Source organism: Rattus norvegicus, chromosome 19, assembly GCF_036323735.1.
Source record: "Rattus norvegicus strain BN/NHsdMcwi chromosome 19, GRCr8, whole genome shotgun sequence".
Lineage (NCBI taxonomy): Eukaryota > Metazoa > Chordata > Mammalia > Rodentia > Muridae > Rattus > Rattus norvegicus.
Window position 1 is genome coordinate 24,208,961 of NC_086037.1, and position 21,990 is coordinate 24,230,950.

Genomic DNA, 21,990 nt, shown 5'->3' on the forward strand with positions numbered 1-21,990 from the left:
TAACAAAATAGGATTAAAATGAATAAAAATATTTAAAAATATTTGAAAATAAAAATAGTAACAAGAACATATAAATATGAAACAACAAAAAGAAAACTTCAATTAAAATCATAACAAAAATATTTCTAAAAGCAGATTCTTAACGAACATGTAGAAGCACAGATGTATTGCTGTGTCTCCTCTAGCACACATAATGAAAGGCGGTCCCCCAAGGTGTCTCTCAAGTGGTGTTTTCTGAAGAAGAAAGTGAGTAAGAACTCAATCAGTCAGGCTGGCTTAGTGATATATAAATTTAGGGTCTCTAAGAAATGACAAATTAATTCAGAGGATGAATACTCTTCCAAAAACTGTTGTTACCATTCAGGGTGTTGGTCATCAGGAACTCCTGAGAAAGCAACTTATTGTTCAGGAAGCTCTCTTACTGGTGTGTGTCCAATTCCAGCTGTCTTGCACTTTCTGAGACCTAGGAGAGGAAGGAAGTTTTTCAGATACTGATTTGCTGGGGAAATGCAAGCCAGCTGTCAGAATGCTGCCTTCTAACACCTCAGTTCTATTGGACAATCGACATGGACATTTTAAGTGATATCATTGTTGCTAACTCTGTGGGCAGGGCAAAATCTCCAGCAAGACTCACAGTAATGTGGGCTGCCAATCTGGGACCCAGACTTATACCAGTGCAAACCAAGAACAGGGCAACGGCAAGAGACCTCATCAGGTTGCAGGAAGAAAGGAGATGTCCATATGTCAAAAAGGATAAAGCCAATGACAAGTACTAATTTGACATTTGCACTTGTTCTTATCCCGGAAAGGTGCTTCCTACACAAGAAGTCACATGACCACAGAGTGTCATTTGTCAAAGAACCAAGATCTTGTTCAAAACTCTACATAGGATCTAATCTATCACATGGATATGCAATAATGAGGTATGTTATTCATCTGTCACCATTTCTAGACTGCAGCTTCAAAAAGATCAGCAATATATACTTGCAAAATAATTCAGTTTCTGAAAAGTGTTTAACTTCCCAGAATACTTGTGCATAGGCAGAGCAATGAACAATTCCATTACATGAGGTGGTTGGCTGGTTGTGAGTGTAAATTAGAAAGGTGGTAGGAGAGAGCAAAGATGTATCAAATTGGCAAATTTTATCAGATATTGTTAAGCTAACACAGCTGCTCGTCCCTATCTGATGATGCTGGGTCTGGACGTTGCTGGTCTTTATCTTTCTTGTTGAAGTCAACCAAATATTTCTGGTTCAGTGCACACTCAAGATGTCCCTCCTTGCTCCCTGCTTCAGTGGGACCAACTTCTTCCTGCATGTGTTCTCCATCAGGAGCTGGCTGAGCAGGTTTCTGGAAATACAGTCTGCATAGTAAGATCATGCTGCCCCTTTCTCCCATTCCCACTCCCAAGTCCCACTAACTCTACCAGGTCCCAGATACCCATGAAGACTTAATAAAATGCATCTTGATGCATATAAGGCTGCTGCACAAATCACAAAGAGTTAATTTGGGGAAGAATAAATTAATTGTTTGGCCTGAGCACCTATTAGTGTCCACATCTCTGAGAAAGAACATGGATCTACAACTATCCGTGAAAGCCCAATGCATGGGGGCAACATCAATTAGTAGTGGGCCAACACCCTCAAAGGAGGTCAGTAGAACCAAGAGAAGGTCATTCTAACCATGTGGTCTACACACTGAATTTTGTAAAACCTGGTATGACACCATAGGTCCAGGTCAGCCTAATAACCTTCTGCTGACTTCAATCAGTGCTGTTCTATCTAGAGCCTTCTGAAGATGCCTAGACAATCCTGGGATGAGGAACAGTCTTTTATGGAACTGAAAACTGAGTCCTAATTACCCTGGCACACTGATGTGTGAACAGCACAAGAGATAGAATCAGAGTTGAAGAGCGTCCAATCCAGAACAAAGAAATCAGAAATGGCCATTCCACAGGTGATAGGCTTTCTGACCAGGACTTACCTAGAGAAGGTAATCTCCTTCTTCAGCTTCTGGTTGTTCTCATGGATCTCAGTGTTCTCCATCTCTAAGTTGTGCAGAATTGACATGACCGCCTCCTCCATTCTCTCCAGGTCTTCATAATATGGATTTGGCCTGAAGTAGGGCCTGGCCCCAAGTGATAGAATACTATGAACATCAGCATTTAGGAATATATGAACTCAGGGTGGGTCCTGTACTACCCCAGTCCTGGATGGACACCTTCTGAATTCTACATATTGGGATCTTCTTCAGCTTCAGAAACGTGTTTTTCTGTGTCCAGGACACCAGAATCTCAGCATCCAGATGGAGGCTTCCCTGGCTCCCTTTGTTCAATCAAGAGGAAATCTGCAGTCAAGCCAGTTAAGCTATCAAGAGCCTAGGCCACACCTCTCCATGCTCCCCCACCCCAACACACCCAAAACCTGTGATTTCTTTTTTCCTGTTTTGATAATAGAAGATATATCACCACAAAATTATAATCTGCACAAATAATACAAATATACAGACAAACGTGGTCACATAGACAAAGAACTGTGCTGTTGACAGTGGGGCTCCCAGAACAAAGCATTTACATCACCATGAAAGAGTTAGAGGTAAATACTCAGGCCAAGACATAGACCCCTAGATTCCAGTGTGGAGGGAAATATAAACATATAAAAGTTGTCCATACGCATTTGGATATATGCACACACAGACTCACAGACTGAGACATCCCCACAAAAAAGAGAAATGTAAACAGTCATAGAAAGAGAAAGAGAAATATGGAAACAGAGAGCAGTGTGAGAACCAGGAGAAATGCATGCACCATTGCTGTCTCAGAGGGCAAGACACACAGACAAGAACAAACAGGCCTGAGCCTGAGACTTTCTCGTCAAGCATTGAGATGAACAGTGTGGGACCAGGCCCCTCAGGCTGCTGCCTGGATCTTCCAGCACTCAGTCCCCTGCCTAGCAAGTACAGAGACTCACCATAAACTCACTGCAATTACAATCTTGCAAAGCCACCAGCTCAAGGGCTTTGCAAATGCACACTAGACACTCACTCTCCCTGACTTTATCCCTGAATTCTTCATTCAGACCACAAGTTCTGCTTTTCAATAAATGGAAGCAGATGAGTCCATTTTCCATCTCGCTCCTCAGGGTCAGGTTCTGAATCTCCTCTTTATGGGAGGTGAGGTTTAGCACAGGGTGGATAGGGAGGCACAGCTTTCTTGAACCCAAAACCTTAATAGGAGAAGATGAAGGTGACCTTGCAGACCCAGGAATGAAACAAGAGCATTTGGAGCGATTCATACCTGTTCTTCATGGATCTCTCTGTCAGGAACCTCAGGCGATCTCTCAGGTCATTTCTCTTTTCGGTAATGAGCTGCAGCTCTTCAATCAGCCTCTCCTTTTCCTTCTTGGCCTGCTTCTCCCTTAGGTCAGTGCCAGGGGATGATGTTTCTCTCCCAGCGTCTGTAGGTAGAAGAACACAAGTGAACCTGCATGGGGAGAATGCATAGAGTGTACATAGACCACAGTTAGGCATAAACAGGAGAACAAGCCTGGAACCAGGTGTCACTGCTAGGCGATTGGTCTATGCTTAAGAGGCCTCCTCAGTGGATCTCAGTTCTCCCACTACTCTATAGAGACCAAGAGATGTAAGCAGCCAGGTATGCCCTATGCCGGACATCACGTGCTTACATGTACCACGGAGATGGCTTCTCCAGGATTATTATCAGCTGAACAGGGTACAACTTGGTTTCAGGACCCTCACCCCTGCGGTTTCAGAACTCATATGATAACATCACCATCCACAAAACTTGAATGATTGGAGACTCTCAGATGTCCTACCCTGATACTCTACGTGAACAACTTCGGATTTAAAAAGCATTTCCAGGGAGGACATGGTCAACAGACATATCAGGGCCCCTATTTGATACACCAAACACTCCAGAAATGAGAGTAGGTTACAGGCTGAATCTTGGTCTACCCGTTCCAAATAGTTTTGGTATTTTAGAAAAATGTAACACACAACCTCAAATATATAAAGCTAACGATGACCCTGCCAGTTAGAAGAAATCAGAGGAGGTGTAAGAACATAAGGTTATTGCCTGGAGCACAATTCTCTCCCTGTTCCTACTGTCAGATATCCACTGTATTTAAAGAAGCAATGATAGTGAAATACATTGCTGCCCTGTCTAAACTCAGAAAAGGTGGACCCTCCATGACTCCTGATGGTGTTATTATATCAATGTAACATAACAAATGAACTGAAAAGTAAAGGCCAGAAGTTCACAGTATAATAGCATTGGCATTACCATATCCTCCCAGTGGGGATGGGGAAACTAAAGGTCTGAAATCCTTGACTTTAAGAATTGTAATATTCATAGAAATTCAATTCCTTTTCAGATGCTCCAGTTGTTGTGGCCCATTGCTAGAAAGGTAAGGTTAAGCCTCCACCCCCCTGACAGGAAGCTCAAAATATACTGCCCATGGCTTACTTGACATTCCCCAGAAGTCCTGTCTTTGTCCACCATTACTTTGAGACGAAAGGCCAGACTCCTTCACTCTAGTCTCTCCAGAATCGACGATCCCCCTCCCAAAACGCTTCCTAAGATGGGAAAACATGTCTTAGGTTGTAACCGCCAGACTCAGTATGAGAGAAACTAGGGCACTGGCCGTCACTACAACACTGGTGACATCACAGAGGATGCCAAGAACTCTCTAGGAGATAATAGAATGTCCAAGAAAAGACAGCTGATGTCATGGGGAGCAGATTTTGTTTCCTGATAATAATCTCCCTGTACTGAGCATAAGCTGAGGGGCCCTTTCCAGGAGGCTTTCCCAGGGCAGAGCCACTGGGAATCTCCTCCTTCTAATGCCAAATTTTCCTCAAGGCTTGATTATAAAACAACCTTAGTAATTCCTATGCATCTAAATGAATGTTTCCTTCCATATCTTGCCCCAAAATGTCTCATCCTAACTCAAATTGTCCTCATTCACCAATGTTAGCCATTAAAACTTCCTGAGATTTCACACCAGTTTGAATATGCAGTCAAAAGTTCTCCTGTCTCATTATGTACAGGTGCTTTATATCACATCAAGAAATAGTCTCCATGGTAGGTTATAACATGGGTGTGTATTAGGGGAACACTCATGAAGTCATGTGCTTAGCAATTGACAATTGCCAATAAATTCCTAGGAGAAAGAGTTGAAGTCTTTATGGTGCTAGGAAAAGTGTGGAGACCAGTTGGCAGAGGAAAGTGCAAGATTGGAGCCACCAGTGAACGGAACCTCATGCTGCTTGTGGGGTTCTCCTCTCTGCACCAAGGTCACCAAAGGAGCACTGCTCACAGGCCTGAGTAAGATGTACCATGAGCTTCTATCAGAAAAATAAAATAGTCAAGAGACATAGGGGGTGCACATAAACAACTAAAATGAGGCTATAAACATCATTAAGTGGATAGAGCAAGGTCCCAGCACCTGTACACTGGGAAATGGCCACCCCACCAAACACAGAAGCATCTATCATAGTAAAGAATGAATACTTTATAGAATGCACACACTAAACACTGATTGATCACATCCGTAGTTCAAATTTTGGGAGCAAATTCATGGCCCCAACTCTCTTTCTCTCAACTTATATAGCAAAAAATAAGAAAGAAAGAGAAAAGAAAAAATCAAAACAAAAAGCTCAAGCTTCTCTCTCATATGAAGATTGCAGGAAGTGTTATCTGGTGGTCAGTTCTGATTGGGCCATTTTAGATAGAACAGTGAACAGAGACCCTTAATGTGATGGGCCCTATATAAAGCTTTTTGCAATATTGGAATTTTAACAAACCTCATCCCGAACATACAGAAGAGGCAAGGATGTGATCACCATGCCCTTGTTCTCTATCAGGTTATTTTTCTGCGTCCTTGATTGTCAGGCATATAACAGCAACAATCTGAAATAGCTGGTAGACATGGAAAATTGTGGCTAAAACTATAGTTGTGGGTTGCACACCTCAACTGTCACAGGCTAATGCTGTCCTCACAGTCCTTGGAGGCTACTCTTGTAAGCCTATGTATTGGAAAGTGGAAGGAAGTTTATCTGAGCTCAAAGAGAACCTGGCCAACCAGGTAGAGGGCAACATGCGATACTTGAGACCCTGTCTAAAACCAGCGCAGAAACCCACTCTTCATTCAAAGCATCATCTATGAATTCTCAATTATCTACCATTCTCTCCCTACCAGTCGTTCAGTTTGGAATGGTAGAAAAAAATGGAACTGATCTTTCTATTGTAAGGACCTTGATCTCTCTTTCCTTAGGTCCACATTAAGAGTGCATACAAATGGATACCACCATCTGAACATCTTAGTATTATCTACTCTGTATATCTAGCATAATACTGTGCCTATGACAATCTCAAGCTTCCTTGAGCATTGTTGCCCCAGCAAGAAGTATGAAGTACTGAGGCCAGTCCCCAGGGAACCTTTCAAGGGTTAAAAAGAAAGCCATCAGAGATACTCCACTTTTTGTCCTTAGATTAAATCAAGCTGACACAATGTGAACCTGGTGGGCTATTTAACCATGCATCTTTCTTCCAACCCCCCCCCCCCCATTCTGAGTTCAGTCCATGGCAGAATTCATTCCCCAGCATCGTAGATATTTCTTTGTATATTTCCACAAGAGCCAGGTTTCTTTCTCTTTTAAATAGAATTAGTTGTAGTCAATCAACTGCTGCCCTATGTAAGAAATGATTAGTATGTATTGTAACTTACCACACTGTATTTGTGTATCCACGTACGTTAGTGGAAATCCAGCATTACTGAGGAATTGGAAACCAGCGCTGTGGCCATGCCTTTCTGTGCCTACTCCTGGCTCACAGGCAGCAGGGGGGCAGACCTTGAGTTCCTCTTCAGGGACCAAGTGATGTTGAATGGGCACTGAGCAGGCAGAGAAACACAGCTGAGGCAGCTCCTTTCAGTTATCAAACACATCATCTCCTTCCCTGCTGAGGTCTTGCCCCCACACCTACCTTAACAGCAGCAAATTTGTTACACAGCAGCCAGCTCTTTCCTATTGTGCTGTAATACGCCTCCACATCATGGATGCTGAAAACAAGCTAACACAAAACAAAATAATCTGACACTGAACTGTGTGGTGCTGGTCACATACCCTGTTATGTTCTGTATATTATGAGGTTTGTTAATCTTAACAAGTTCCCCAACTATAAGCTTCCCATAGGACCCATCAGATTCAAGGAAAATAGGAACAATTATTTGTAAAATGCCCTGAGTCAGGGCCCATAGACATCAACATTTACAGCCCTTGTGCGTGAGCCCATGTGGATCTTGCAATGAGCTGGGCCATAGAAATGTCCAGTACACAGTTGTGAGCTATTGCTCTGGTTGAACTGTATTGGTGTGTGCATTCAATGAACTACACCTATTTAAATGAATTCAGTGTTGGTGTGGTTTGAATCCAGACCCCTTGACACCAAATCTTCCCTTCAGCAGCATTAAGAGAAGAAGCTAAGGTCAGGAGAGGTAACATCTTGCCATAAGTTATGTGACAAGAGGGATGGTGAATGATCCCTTGTGACAAGAATCAAGGTTTCCTCTGTGGTACTTAGGTCTATACTGGCCCTGTGCAACAGCTTCAAGAACCCATTTCTGATATCCCTTGGGATTCCCTTGATGATGCACTCAGACAGGATTAGAAAGAACCAAAATGGTAGTCAAAGTACTTGATTTAAAAAATGTAGGGAACACTGCAAACTCATGTTTCAGGATATTTGATTACATTGTAAGCCCCAAGATTTGTTATTTACTTAAAAGAAAATATATGTCTGGCAGTGTAGGTCAGCACTAACACAGACATTTAACTCTAGAACTTGCTGATTTTTATTGACAGAGAAACTGCACAGAATTGCTATAGGGACCTGTGTCTTAGGTCTGTTTCCCTACTCTATCCTCTACATCTCTCATGATGGTGATCCTGTTTCTGGCTAAATGTATGTCTGTTCACTGGGGAATTGAGTTTAGTGACATGCAAATATTATTTAAACCTATGTATTAAATTTTGTCATTTTGTTAATTTTTGTGGTTTTTATTGGCTTCTTTTGATTGACTGTCGTAGTTTTATTAAATTATTTCCTGTTTTCTCTAGTATTTTATCCTTCCCTTCAAACTAAAGTATTCCTTTTAGGATCCTCTACAGAGCTGTCTTACCGGTTATACATATTGTGTTAAATTTATTTTTAGTGTGCATTAGTCAGCACAGTAGCTGGGCAGCTGCCTGCCCTCCATGGTATCAGATCTACTTTCCAAACAATAACGCTCAACTCTTACTGACTGTGTAGCATCTTGGCTGCTCTTTGTTCCCCTTGGACAGCCCTCAGGACCAGGCGCTCCTCTCCCTTAACCATGGCTGCTGTCCTCTTCCTCTCTCCTCTCCATCACACACGTTCTTCCTTTATTCTCTGGCAGCTTCTTCCTCCTTCTTCCCTCATGATCCTCTCTAGCAAAGCCCTCAAAGCTCACCTCCCCCATCTCTCTGCTGTGCAGCTGTTGGCTGTTGGCTTCTTTATAATCACAGTTAACTGGGAGCAGGGTCAGCTTTTGGGGGTTTGCCAGTCTTGAGTTCCACAAATTAGCATTAAACACAAGAAGAATTAGGCCAATCCACTACAGGGATTTCTTTTGTTTTATTTTGGTGTAATTATTCTTTTACCTTTTTGCTTTTTATTTTATTTGTGGCTATATATTATTAATTGGTTATTTTATTTATTTATATTTCCAATGTTGTCCCAGTTTCCAGACTCCCCTCATCAAATCTTACATCCCATTTCTGCTCAGGTTTGCCTATATGACAGTATCCCCCACCCACACATATCCATTCCCACCTCACACCTCTAGGACCTCCTTTTGGTGGGGCAACAGGCCTCAGTATAGTCAATGGCCTCCCACCACATGGATGCCAGTTAAGTCACTCCTCTTCTACACAGTGACCTAGAACCATAGACCCATCCTTGTATATCCTTTGGCTGGCAGTTTGTTCCCTAGGAGCTGGGGGATTGGTGACAGAAGGTCTGGTTAGATATTAAAGACCAATGATTGCTGCTTTCTCTTCTTTTTCTAGTTATTGGTGAAATTATGTTTGTGTGCTTCTCTTTTTTGAAATTATTGAGAGATGATTAGTTTCTTGGTTTTTCTTGGGTACAGTTTAGCTCATTGTCTTGAAGTTTTCCTCCTATTATCCTCTGTTGTGCTCTCTAAAAGAAAAATATTGTTTAAATTTGGTTTTGTTGTGAAATATCTTGGTTTCTCCATTTATGGTGATTGCGAATTATGCTGGTTATAGTAGCCTTGGTCTGCATTACATCTGCCCAATTTTTTCTGGCTTTTGGAGTCTCTGTTGAGAAGTCTGGTGTAATTCAGATAGGTCTGAATTCATTTGTTGCTGGATATTTATACTTTACCCATTTAATATTCTTTCTTTTATCTGTGCATTTAGTGTTTTAATTATTATGTGAATGGAGGAAATTTTTCTGGTTAAATTAATTTTGCGTTCTCTAGGCTTGTTGTACCTTTATGGCCTTTTATTTCTTTACCTTATGGAAGTTTTCTGCTATGATTTGTTGAAGATGTTTACTGGACCTATGAACTGGAAATCTCAATTCTCTTCTATATCTCTTATCCTTAGGTTAGGACTTTTAATTGTGTCCTGAAATTCATGTATGTTTGGATTCAATAAACCATACATGTTTATCTGAGATGGGTGTTTTGTGTTTTGTGGGGTGACCTCCTTTACCCCAACTCTTCCATTTAGAAGCACGTTCGATAATGAGACATGGTCAGCAGTGGTGACCTCTTGCCATAAAGTATATGAAAATAGGGAGGTGACTTTATGTGTGTCAAGTATCAGTAGTCTCCTGGGTGGTTTTGGTCCCCGGTTGGCCCTATACAACAGTTTCAAAAGCCCAGGATTGATGTTCCTTGGGATTCCCATGGTGATGCACACAGACATGACAGAAAAAGGCCAGAATACACAGGATAGTACTTGACTTATGTAATAGAGAGAACATTACTAAGTTATGTTACAAAATATTCGATCACACTATGATCTCCATGAATGTATTATTTAATGAAAAACTATTGTGTGATATAGCATCGCCAGGGCACAGACATTTAATGCAAGAGCTCTTTGTTTACTGTGAACATGGACTTTATTACTGTCCAGCTCACCTACCTCACACCTTTACTGCAAAGCTAAAGGGCACTTAGGTCTAGAGCAGGTCAAGGCACAACTTGATAGGAAATGAAGATAAGTAGGGCAATGGAAAGTCTTTCAGTTGTAGGATTTTTAAGAAAGTGTGCAGAGAGAGCTACAGTGCTCTTCTTCTGGGGGAACAGTGAATTAGGAAGGACAGTTGGGAGCTTCACTTAAATACAGCATCTGACTCCTGAGACTTTATTGGTAAATTAATGTCTGGAATTTTGTGTTGTAAAACAACACATTGCCTTTGCAGCTTTTGGCAAGGGCCATCGATAGAGAGATCACACTAGCTGGGGACAATCTGAAAAGAAATCAGGTTTTCTTAAGTCACCTGAGAAGTCCTCAAGGAGACAGGAATGAATGGGTAGCACCATAATAGAAGGCCTTAGGATCTCAGATAGTTCTACTCTAGATGCCTTGAAAATAGAAGCAGAAAATGAAAAACTAAATGACTTCACAGGAATTAGCTCAATTCTGATTATGATTATTTCATATTGGTATTTTATACTTGATTCATTTTTTTAAAAGTTTTAAAATAAGAGTCTTCGGTTTTAATTTGAGGCTGTCTTAGAATCATGAAATGCTTACACTCTGGGCAACTAAACTCCAGGAAATCTTCTCCAGTCATACAGCTGGGTCATATGTGAGGCAACAACTGTTTAAAAGGGAGAGCTGGTTGCTTTCTCCTGGAAGAAGCACTTGGGGGTTGACTGTCACTTCTGAGCCTTCTGTTCTGAGTCACTTCGCAGAAGGGGCACTTTGCTCTAACTCCTCCATGGGACCCATCCAGCACTGGGGCTGGAGGCTCCTATGGTGTTGCAGCTCTGAGCTGGGAGGGGTAGCTCTCACCCTGACTTGAAGAAGCCTGTTTTCACAGCTGATCTAGATCTGAGGAACAGGTGCTTTTAAAGAAGCATGTGAAAGTATCTCCTGCAGGAGAGCTCACTATTTAGGGAAAGTCACACAGGACAGGGAAAAGTGGCTTCCCAACTTCCACGAGGCGAGCGAACCAGGGAGGGCACAGGATGGTTGAGGAGTTTATGAAAGGCCTGCATCTCCCTGAAAGTCTTCCAGCAACCCTACATCCCACCACTATCCCAGGCTCACAGGTGAGGATCAGCCAAGCCTGCCACCTACAGGGGTCCCTGCAAAGTAAACCTGGAGTGGTGAACTGAGGAAAACACTTCAGGGGAGGGGGAGACACCAGTCCCCAGGGCCAAGCCTGGCATCTGTTCATTTGGCTCTGGCTTCTAGGTGTTGCCTAGTGCAGGGCTTGGTGAGCCCAAATCTCAAAAGTCTTTGGCCAAAGAAGTGAGAGCCCACAGGGCAATGCAAACCACGGCAGGGCAGGGCAGAGCAAAGCCGCACTCCAGCAGACAGTGTATAAGCTATGGGCTCGCAGGACTGGCAGGAGCAGGGCTAACCCTTGCTCTTTGGGCAGGGCAGGGCGGGGTGGGGCGGGGCAGGGCGGGGCGGGGCAGGGCAGGGCAGGGTGTTCCGCACTCCAGCAGACAGTGTATAAGCTATGGGCATGCGGGACTGGCTCATTATAAGGCAGGGGAGTAACACACTCCTTCTAAACAAAGAATGACTGTACTAATAATCTAACCTTAATATTTTGAATTTCTTGTCCCATATAAAGAACTGCCTCTTCTAGAGCATTTGCCCTGACTTCAAACCCTCCATGTATCTTTCCTTGAATCAATAAAGCAACACTAACATTCTTAGATAACTTAGATGAGCAGTGTGGACCTCTCTAACCAAAGAAGTAGTAGATAAGGCAAAAGGAGACATCTGATTGGTGAATCAGAGCAGTAAGACCCAGAATTAAGGCAACCACAAAACACCTGCCTCTACGAAGTACAGAGGAGGCATGATGAATGGCCTCTATGCCAGGATCGAAAAACCATGTCCCATTAACATAGACAGGCAAAAGTACATAAGGAGGTTGTCGTACTATGACAAAAACATTTTTCCTTGTAACAGTAAGACAATTAGATAATTGACAATTTATGCAAGTAACATGATAAACACCATGACTATCCTGACAAGGGAAAAACCGCCATGCTCTTCAGAGGAAAGAAAGGAGAAAGGAGCAGCCACACAGGCTAAAACGGAAGCAGAAACTCTCTTAACCTCAGAACGAGGTCTAATAAGGGTTACTTTATGAGGAGCAGCCAAAAGACGCTATAGATCAGGCTGAACAGGAAGCAAGTGGGAATTAAAAATTGGGGGAAAGGTAGGGGAAGCCCATCCAGGGGCAAACCAGGCATTAGCAGGGGAGGTCGGTAAGGAAGCATCTCCTTTGGTAAACCTATACTGTTTCAATTGCATAGATAATCATGTTCTGGACTACTAACAGACCAATCTAAAAGTTTAAAAGTTTGAGCTGTAGGGCTAAAGGGAGTAAAGTACGCAGCTTTGGAGAGAAAACCGCAAGACCACCATTTAGGGTAGCCATTAATAGCAATATTCTCCCAAACAGAGATCAGCTCCTCGCCATTCTGACAAGCAAACAAAAGGGAAGGCAAAGGACCTGAAGAAGATGGAGGAGAATAATGAAAGCCTCCTTTAAAAGGTAAAAATAATTTTAGAAACTGAATGTCTCGCTGACTGGTGAAATCGTCACTACAAGCATATTTTCGAGGAGTTGGAGACTCTGAAATTAACTCTCGTCTAAAGAGAAACACCCTTTAATGTCATTTTTAACAGTAAAGCATGTGGGAAGGGAGTCAGCGATTCCAGAATAGTTGTAGCAAGTCAAAGTTCGTTCTTTGAAATAAGAACTACTTTCTCCTCACCTTGACAAGGCCAAATTCCCAAGGGGCCACATGAAACAAGGGAGGATCAGGTAAATAAGCCCAGTAGGAGTCTTGGGCAGCAGCATAGAGAAAAATAATTACCTGGGTGAAGAGAAGTGAAAGCATAGCAGGAGAAGATTGGAGGGAGTAACTGGGAGTCGGAGAGGAAGCACGCTATCTCTTGCAGCAGAGACCAATTCTTGAAGCTGATCCCAAGTTGGCAACAGCGTGGTAGATGAGCGACCATGCAGCTGAAGCCTGGTGAAAGCAGAAGTGAGGCGCTGCTCAGAGCTGTCTGGCGTCATCAGGAATGAGGCACGCTCCGCTCTCATCTTTCGCTGACGGTTGTTGAGGGGAGACTTTCTGCTTTTCTGCCCTGGGATTGTATGATCTGATGAGGCGGTCCGGAATCCAGACTGGTGACTCGGCATCCTGTGGAAAGACACATGCATGCCCCCTTGCGGAGGAGAGAAGAACATCTGGTCCCTTCCACGTAGATGAAACAGCTTTCTGCAAATCTAATGGACGGTGATGTTCCCTAGGATCACAATGGCGCTGTTGCAGATCTACCTTGAGAATCTTTTTTTCCCTTTTCTTCTTTTTCTTCCATCTAAATTAAATTGGGTATTTCTCATTTACATTTCAAAGGTTATTCCCATTCTCATTTCCAGGCCAACATTCCCCTAACCCCTGCCCCTACCCTTCTATATGGGTGTTCCCCTCCCCATCCTCCTCCCATTACCGCCCTCCCCCGATGAATCAAGTTCACTGGAGCTCCAACCTTGACAGGACCAAGGGCTTCCCTTCCACTGGTGCTCTTACTAGGCTATTCATTGCTACCTATGCGGTTGGAGCCCAGGGTCAGTCCATGTATAGTCTTTGGGTAGTGGCTTAGTCCCTGGAAGCTCTTCATATGGGGTCTCAAGCCCCTCCAGCTCTTTCGGTCCTTTCTCTGATTCCTTCAAACGGGGTCCCATTCTCAGGTCAGTGGTTTGCTGCTGGCATTCGCCTGTGTATTTGCTGTATTCTGGCTGTGTCTCTCAGGAGAGATGTACATCTGGTTATTCAAATAATTACTTACAAAAAGAGCATGATAATAAGTGAGTGGGGGAGACATATTTTAATTCTCCTCCCTGTACCTTAGCCATTTGTGTCTTTAATATTTGGTTAGATCTCTCAATAATTGCCTGCCCTTGAGGATCATATGGAATGCCTGTAGTGTGTCTAATAACAAATTTAATACAAAAGTTTGCAAAGGCTTTAGATTGATAAGCAGGACCATTATCAGTTTTCAGATGCAGCAGGATGGCAAGAAATGCAAAAGAAGCAAACAAATGCTGCTGTACATCCTTGAATGCTTCTCCCGTCCTGGCTGTGGCCAAAATAACTCCAGAAAGGTATCAACCGTAACTTGAACAAAGGAAAAATTTCCAAAACATGAAACATGAATTACATCCATCTGCCGTAGGATTCCAGGCTTGAGTCCTTGAGGGTTAACTCCAGGCAGAGAAGCTGGAAGTGTTGTAGGACAAGCAGAACAATGTTTTACAATCTGACGAGCTGCCTCTCTAGTCAAAGAAAATTGATATCTCAGTGCCTGAGCATTTTGGTGGTGAACACCATGGGAGGCGATTGCTCTACTAACATCATCTAAAAGCGAACCCTGAGTCAATAAATTTGCATATGAGTTTCCTGTGACTAAAGGTCCAGGAAGACTATTGTGAGCCCAAGTATGTCCCACAAAATAAGGAATCAAGCGTTGACGCACCAATTGTTATAATTTTTGTAATAAGGTATTAATTGTTGTTTTGTCTGTGTTGATCACAGCTATCTCAATAACAGGGAAGAGTCTATACACATTTTGAGAGTCAGGATAGAGGTTAAAATGAATCGAGGAATAATGAGAAAAAAACTTCAATAACTGCATATAACTCTGTCTTTTGAGCTGAGGTAAAGGAGGTCCTGGTGTCAGTTTCAGAAACAATAACGAATGGCTTTTCCATTTGAAGAACCATTGGTAAAGAATATTTTTCCTTGATCTAAAGGCTCCATAGAGAAGGCAGAAGGAAATATAACTTGTTGTCAACTCAGAAAATGTAACAGAGGATTTTTTGGAAGATGATATAACACTTGCCCCTTAAAGGAGACAAAAGCTAATGCAAAGGAACCAGAAAAATTTAGCAACCACTCAACCTGAGTGTTGGTGCAGGGTATTCTAATCAATTCAAAATCTTTACCCAATATCCCCTAATCCTTCTCTACCCTCCATAATGAGCTGAGCTACTAAATCATAATAAGGAATCAAAACGTGGGGAGGGAGCAGGCAAATGGATCCATTCTAAAGGTCCTTGTTCTTGCCAGATAACCCCAGTGGGTGTTAGGGAAGTATGCAGGATAACACATTCACAGGCCTCATATAAATCAATTCTGACAGTGAGTTGTGCCTGGATGGCCTCCTCAAACACCTGCAGAGTCTTTTGTCCCTCTTGAGTTAACACTCAGAGAGATTTGGGACAATGATCTCTCTTTAAAATATCAAAAAGTGGCTTTAATTGGCCAATGGAAAATTTTACGTAAGGTCTAATCCAGTTGATTTCTCCTAGCAGTTTTTGGAAATCATTTAAGGTTTTCAACTTATCCATCCTAAATCTTAAGACTGCATGTGAAATAGGATCAGAATAAAGAATTCTCCCCAAATAATTGTATGGGGGATCCTTTTGAAATTTTTCAGGAGCCACTATTAACCCATACTTACGCACACTTTGTATAAGGTTATCCAAAGCTTGATTCAGCAAAGTCAGGGAAGAATGAGCAATCAAAATATCATCCATAGAATGAAAAATCAACAACTCAGGAAACTGTTGACGAGTGGGAGACAAAGCCATATCCACAAATGTTTGACACAAAGTGGGACTATTTTTCATTCCCTGTGGGAGCACTTTCCATTGAAACCTCTGGTAAGGCCTTTGTAAATTTGTTGAGGGTAAACTAAAGGCAAAGGCTTCCTGTCATCTGGATGCAAAGGGATAGTAAAGAAACATCTTGCAATCTATAACACACGCAGAGCATCCTTCGGGAATCTCTGTGGGAGAGGGCAGTCCTGGTTGCAGAGCCCCTTAGCCTCCATGGCTGCATTCCCCTTCCTTACATCTTGTAACAATCTCCATTTGCCAGATTTTTTCTTAATCACAAAGATAGGTGTATTCCAAGGCCTGGTGGAGGGTTAAATATGACCGTTATCCAGTTGTTCTTGTACAAGCTGAGTAGCTGCCTGGATCTTTTCTTGACAAAGGGACCACAGATCCACCTAGACACTTTGATCAGTGGCCCAGACTGTCTTATCCCCAGTTAAGTCAATTACCCCAGAGATACTTTTCCACCTAAAAGAAGTCTAACCTCATCCTCATAATTAGCTTTAAATAAGAGAAATTGTCCCTCTGTGAGACAGGACCTGGCCAGGATAAATCAGTCTGCAGGAGTGAGCCAAATGCCTACCAGATTTTCCACAAGGGAGAGGACATAAGGTGAAGTAGGGCCATATTTAGAAGTATTTTCTTTTCATTCCTTAACAAGTTTAAAGGAGATGAGTTCCCATTTCTGGATCTCCATGCTTACTGTTAGAAATAGCATCAAATGTTCCCCTTGTTCCCTGGCCTTCTACACTGCTTGCAGAATACGGGACTGAGTGGGGCTTCTTTTCTTACTCCTTTTCTTAGGCGTAAGAGGGCCCAGTCAGGATTATGATATTTAGCTGCCTCATCATCCTCTCTCAGATTCATCTCCAGGATCTAAAGGCTCTCCCTCCTCGTCCTCCTCAGGGTCTGAGGAAGTCTCTACTAAATCTACAATACACTGTGAAGGCGGTGGTTTTGATGACTTAGCAGTTTGTTTCTTATCGGTTTGTTTGGACAGTAGAGGGACTCCTTCCTTCACAGTACTGTTTGTACTACAAACAGATCCTGCTGATGAGCTGGGCAGGTCTGTTATCTCAGCCTGGGAAAGTGCCTGTTTCACCACAAACCAGAACCTAAGCGCTTTCTCTGGAACCTGTCCTTCGACTTCCTCATCCTTATGTTCCAGAATCCAGGTTTTTATATCCTTTCCTATGCTTTCCCATGCTGCCTCATCCAAGGTCCCTTTATCAGGTAACCAAAAGCTCACAGAACAAATGAAGAGGAGACAATCAGAGAGCTACTGTTTTTCAAAGTGAATTCTCTTTTTAAGCAAAACCTTATGAAGAATCTTTTCATACATAGATCTCTCACTGGATTCAGTTTGCCCATAATAAAACTATAAAACTATCACACTATCACTTCATACCTATTCTTTCTCAGCACTCCTCTTTGGCCGAGGGGACCGTGGCTCCCACATATGGTCCTTTCCAGATCGAAAACATCAGGAAAGGGGTTTGGGGCTTACACAATTCTTCCAATTCTGAGTCCCACGAGTTGGGCGCAACTTACTGCCAGGTCTAGCCTTGACACAGGATCCGGGTTCTCAACTGAAGGCAGGGATATCTGGAAGGTGCTTAATAAATATACAGACTACTCTTTGGGTACAAACTGACAGGCAATTTCAAGGCTTGAACTCTCTCTCTCTCTCTCTCTCTCTCTCTCTCTCTCTCAGCTTGGGACTGCACAGACTGCATTCTCTTGTGCACTCTGCTTTTTCTATTGTGGTTTTCTTTTCTCGAACTCCCACACTCATGTACACCTTTGTTTTATTACCCTTTCATTCTCACACACACTCTTCATACACACCTCACACATATCTCACACACACCACACGCACTCTCCTTTCACTCACACACACAGTCTTCATACACACCTCACACATATCTCACACACACCACATGCACTCTCCTTTCACTCACACACACAGTCTTCATACACACCTCACATTCTCTCTTCACTCCCTCTTCACATTCTCTCTCCTCATGCTCTCCAGCCTTTCTCTTGCTTCAGTCTTTCATTAATAATCCAAAAGTAGGTAGAAAAAAGACATTGTATAATCATTGCCAAATCAAATTCAAAAGAATAACCACATCCCACAAAGAACTAAGAATTACAATTGTTGCCCAAAGTTTCAAGCTTCCCCTATTCCCAGGCCTGTGGCCAAAATAATAATAATTGTAAACTTATTATTATTTAAACTTTAACTTTTAACTTATTATACTTCAGAGCTCAAAGCTCCGAGGTCAGCTACTTGCATTTTCCTGGGAAGCTCTAATGACAAATGACATAAGCAAAGATGCCAGGCGGTGACCAGAAAGTATCAAGTTAACCCTTAACTCAGTGGTTCCGCTAGCTTTCTCTTCCTTGCACACAATGACTCTCGTGAGAGTCCCAGTATTCTGACTAGTATATAATTTTATATATTCTATACTTTCTTATCCAGGAACCACTCTCAAATGTTATATAAAACTTAATTCCTAATGCAATAACTTTTTCCTTTCTTAGGGTCCTAATGCTGGCTCCAATTCATTTTCTAATAATTACTTTAAAGTTTCTTTGCAAGTCAAGCATTAATCTGGAATCTATTGTGCAGTTATTACATTGTTTCCAAAACGAGAACACATAGCATGCACCTGGGCCATCGGGGCTGTGCTGTGCTGTGCTCCTATGTCTCAATTTCCAATTGTTTAAGAATCATAACATCAAGCAACATCTAGTTTCACAGAATTCACCAGAGCAGAAGGAGAAGGAAGTAGGAAAGTCAGATATAATAGAATAATTGTGCACACCAAGGCCGTCTGAAAGGCAGCCACGCAGAAATGAAATCTATACAGCCGTTGTCCAGGGCTAAGGTTAGGAGAAATGGGAACAACCAGTCTTTACAAAGAGCTGCTGTGGGCTGCTGAGATGTCTCCATCCTGGCCTGCTGCTGGGAGTCCCTGTCATCTATGTTGTCACCAGCAATTATTGACCCTATGCACCACATATTGAGTAATATACAGAAAAATTGCCGCAGAAAATTGACAACATTCACAATGGAATACAGAAGTCATCCTAATGGAGAACCATGTGCTTCAGCTTTTCTTGCAATACAGCATCAATATTAACCCCAGAAATACTGACCTTCAAAGTCTTGTTGGGAAACAGGTTTTGACAGATGCTCTTGTCCTTGACCAGAAGTATGCTGTGTTTTTATTGATGTAGATTAGACTTAGTTTTATCATTTATATCAATGGGTCTTTTTTTCTACAGTCTGTCTGTGGCCTGTCCTGGGTGAATTTCCCTCATAGTCCAAAGGAAGGAATCCCATTCCCCGTTGTATATTATTGTTAGGGACCACGTGGTTCCTCTGAGAGAACAGCCGATGCTCTAACCTGTGAGTCATCACCACAGCTGCTGCAGGTGACTTTTGTCTTTCCAGGGCATATGCTGTATTAGGTGGACAGGATCACCTCCAATTAAATAGAGAGATCTCAGGAGATGTGTATTCACAGGGAACTTACTGAGCTGTGCGTGCTCAATGTGTTAGGTTGTCAGGCATCCCTACAGGGCTCTGGTGTCCCCACTGCTCAGTGTGGGTCAGGATCATCCTCCAGCATCTTACTTATTTTTATAAGTCTTTCTAGTTTTCTTCTAAGGCTTTCATCTTATCAATACACTTTCCCAATGAGACTTCATAACTAGCCATTATGGTTAACGAGAATAAAGAGGGTCATTAAGTGGCTGCTAGCTGTGTTTGTGGGAAAGCTCCTGACAGAGAGTGCAAGCCTGCCAGGTGGTGTCGCTCATGGCAGGAGGGACTAGCAGAACTGCTGTGGCCTGGGTGCCCATGGGCTAGGGGCTGGAGCCAGGCTGCCTGGTGCCCCTCTGTGGCCACTTGACCTGGGTCCCAACATGTGTCCATGGAGGTCTTAGGCCAGTTGTGCTTGCTCTACTTGTCCAGTGGCCTTGTGGCAAGGCTGAGCACAGCCTTCAACCTGGATACCCGTGAGGAAAATGATATCCGGAAATCAGGAGATCCCTGGAGTCTCTTTGGCTTCTTGCTAGCCAAGCACTGGCAGTTGCAGCTGGAGGACAAGCAGCTGTGAGTTCCCCAACTTTTCCCATCCCACCTTGGTTACTTGCCCCACCAGAGAGAACAAGGGCACTCTCTACCACAGCACTTCTTCATGCCCATAGCCTATCAGCCTGCTGGCAGGGGCTTGAATTTGTTCTGCCTGACTCTGCCTGACTCTGCCTGACCCTGACCCTGACCTGTCCCCAGCCCTGGCCCCGGCCCCTGACCCTGACCCTGACCCTGACATCTCCTACTTCTTCAGCCCAAGACATTTGAGATCTGGAGTAGCCATTCCCTGCACCTGCCCTGCCATTGGAGTCTAAAGGCTGTGAGGACAGGCCCAGCTGACACTTGTGTCTTCCCATCCCCAGATGTGTTTTGCACAGTTCTACACTCACTGCTTAGTTTGAGGGACCCCAGCAGGTGGCAGGCTTTGCTGACCCTCGGGTGTGCACCTGGGGCAGTGGGGGGACTTATGATTGAGGGCGGACATTCAGCGAGATGCAGGCCTTTCTCAAACTCTCTGATCATCCATCCAATACCCTCCCTGGTTCTTGCCCAGTAGAAGTTGGGAAGCCACTTTTCGCTGTCCTGTGTGACTTTCCCTGCATAGTGAGCTCTCCTGCAGGAGATGCTTTCACATCCTTCTTTAAAATCACCTGTTCCTCAGATCTAGATCAGCTGTGAAAACAGGCTTCTCCATGTCAGTGTGCTAGCTCCTCCTCCCAGCTCAGAGCTGCAACACCAGAGGATCCTCTGGCCCCAGTGCTGTGTGAGTCCCATGGAGAAGTCAGAGCAAAGTGCCCCTTCTGAGAAGTGACTTAGAACAGAAGGTTCAGAAGTGACAGTCAACCCCCAAGTGCTTCTTCCAGGAGAAAGCAACCAGCTCTCCCTTTTAAACAGTGTAGGCTCCCACATGACCCAGTTCTGTGATTGGGGAAGATTTTCTGGAGCTTAATTGTCCAGAGTGGGGCTACATCCTTGATCCATGCTCATTTCCACAACAAAAGGTTTTCCTCCACAACCCAGGCCTTGAGGTGAACCCAGGTCTTTCCAGGACCAACAGACCTGAGAGAACAGAGGGCAGTCCAGGGGAGAGAAGAGACCAGAATGATTTTAAACTGGAGAAAACTCCCATACTAGCCATTTAACAACTTTTGTCCAGACCGTGGACTGCAGAATCTTAAGATAACACTTTTCTGATAACAGCTGATAAGTGAAGCTGAAGTTTAACCTGGGTGGGATCATCCCAGGCAGGGAGGGGATCTGACTCTGTAGGTCTGGCGAGCTTCTGTGTTCTCGTGAAAATAATTGTTGGTCAGATGTAAATCTGAAGTGAGAGTTGGTCTTTGTCAACTCAAACAGATGACATTTCAAGTCTCACACACTATGTGAGACACATATTTACACTCCAGGATTTGAACTTAACTACTGTAGAAGTGACTGTGCCAACAGAGGGAAAGCATTCTTGCCCTTAGCATTCTGTCTGTATCAGACACTACAGGGACTGGCTGCCTGGACAGACACGTCCAAGGAGATAGACATTGTAATGGAGGAAAACTGAGGTAAGAAATATCCTGGGGAGAGTGATTTGTGGTGGTGCCTTTAGCCAGGAATATCTGTTGTCATTAAGGCAAGCAGCCTTGAGCCTGCTAAAACTTGTCACTACCACAGGGCATCTCTGCTCTTATAACTGCTCCAGGTCCTTCTGAGACGAAGGCCTCTCTTTAAAAAAGAAAAAGAAAAAGTTTATTGAGTAATGTTGCTCAACCTGTGTGTTGTGACCCCTTCTAGGAGAGTGTATGTCAGATACATTGCATATCAGATACTTAGCATGCTATGACATAAAAGAGTAGCAATATTAGTTATGAAGTAGCAATGAAATAATTTTGTGATGGGGGTCACCACAGCATGAAGATCTGTATTAAAGGGT

General features: G+C 43.3%; 2 protein-coding genes across 4 annotated transcripts in view; one reads left to right on the plus strand and one right to left on the minus strand.

Moving 5' to 3' along the window:
* Positions 1 to 10,770, minus strand: part of LOC134483260 (disks large homolog 5-like) — a 664,485-nt gene extending 653,715 nt beyond the window's left edge. The window contains exons 1-4 of one of the 3 annotated variants that reach the window (XM_063278547.1): positions 4,484 to 10,759; positions 3,296 to 3,455; positions 1,984 to 2,127; positions 358 to 1,350 (exon numbers count right to left, since the gene is read on the minus strand). In XM_063278547.1, coding sequence (XP_063134617.1) covers positions 1,254 to 1,350; positions 1,984 to 2,127; positions 3,296 to 3,455; positions 4,484 to 4,610 — 528 coding nt within the window. In that variant the 5' untranslated portion in view covers positions 4,611 to 10,759 and the 3' untranslated portion in view covers positions 358 to 1,253. Of the gene's footprint in view, positions 1 to 357; positions 1,351 to 1,983; positions 2,128 to 3,295; positions 3,456 to 4,483 lie in introns of those variants that run through there. The other 2 variants (XM_063278548.1, XM_063278546.1) reach the window with 2 other exon arrangements.
* Positions 1 to 21,990, plus strand: part of LOC134483259 (uncharacterized) — a 478,774-nt gene that overhangs the window by 452,453 nt on the left and 4,331 nt on the right. The window lies entirely within an intron of this gene.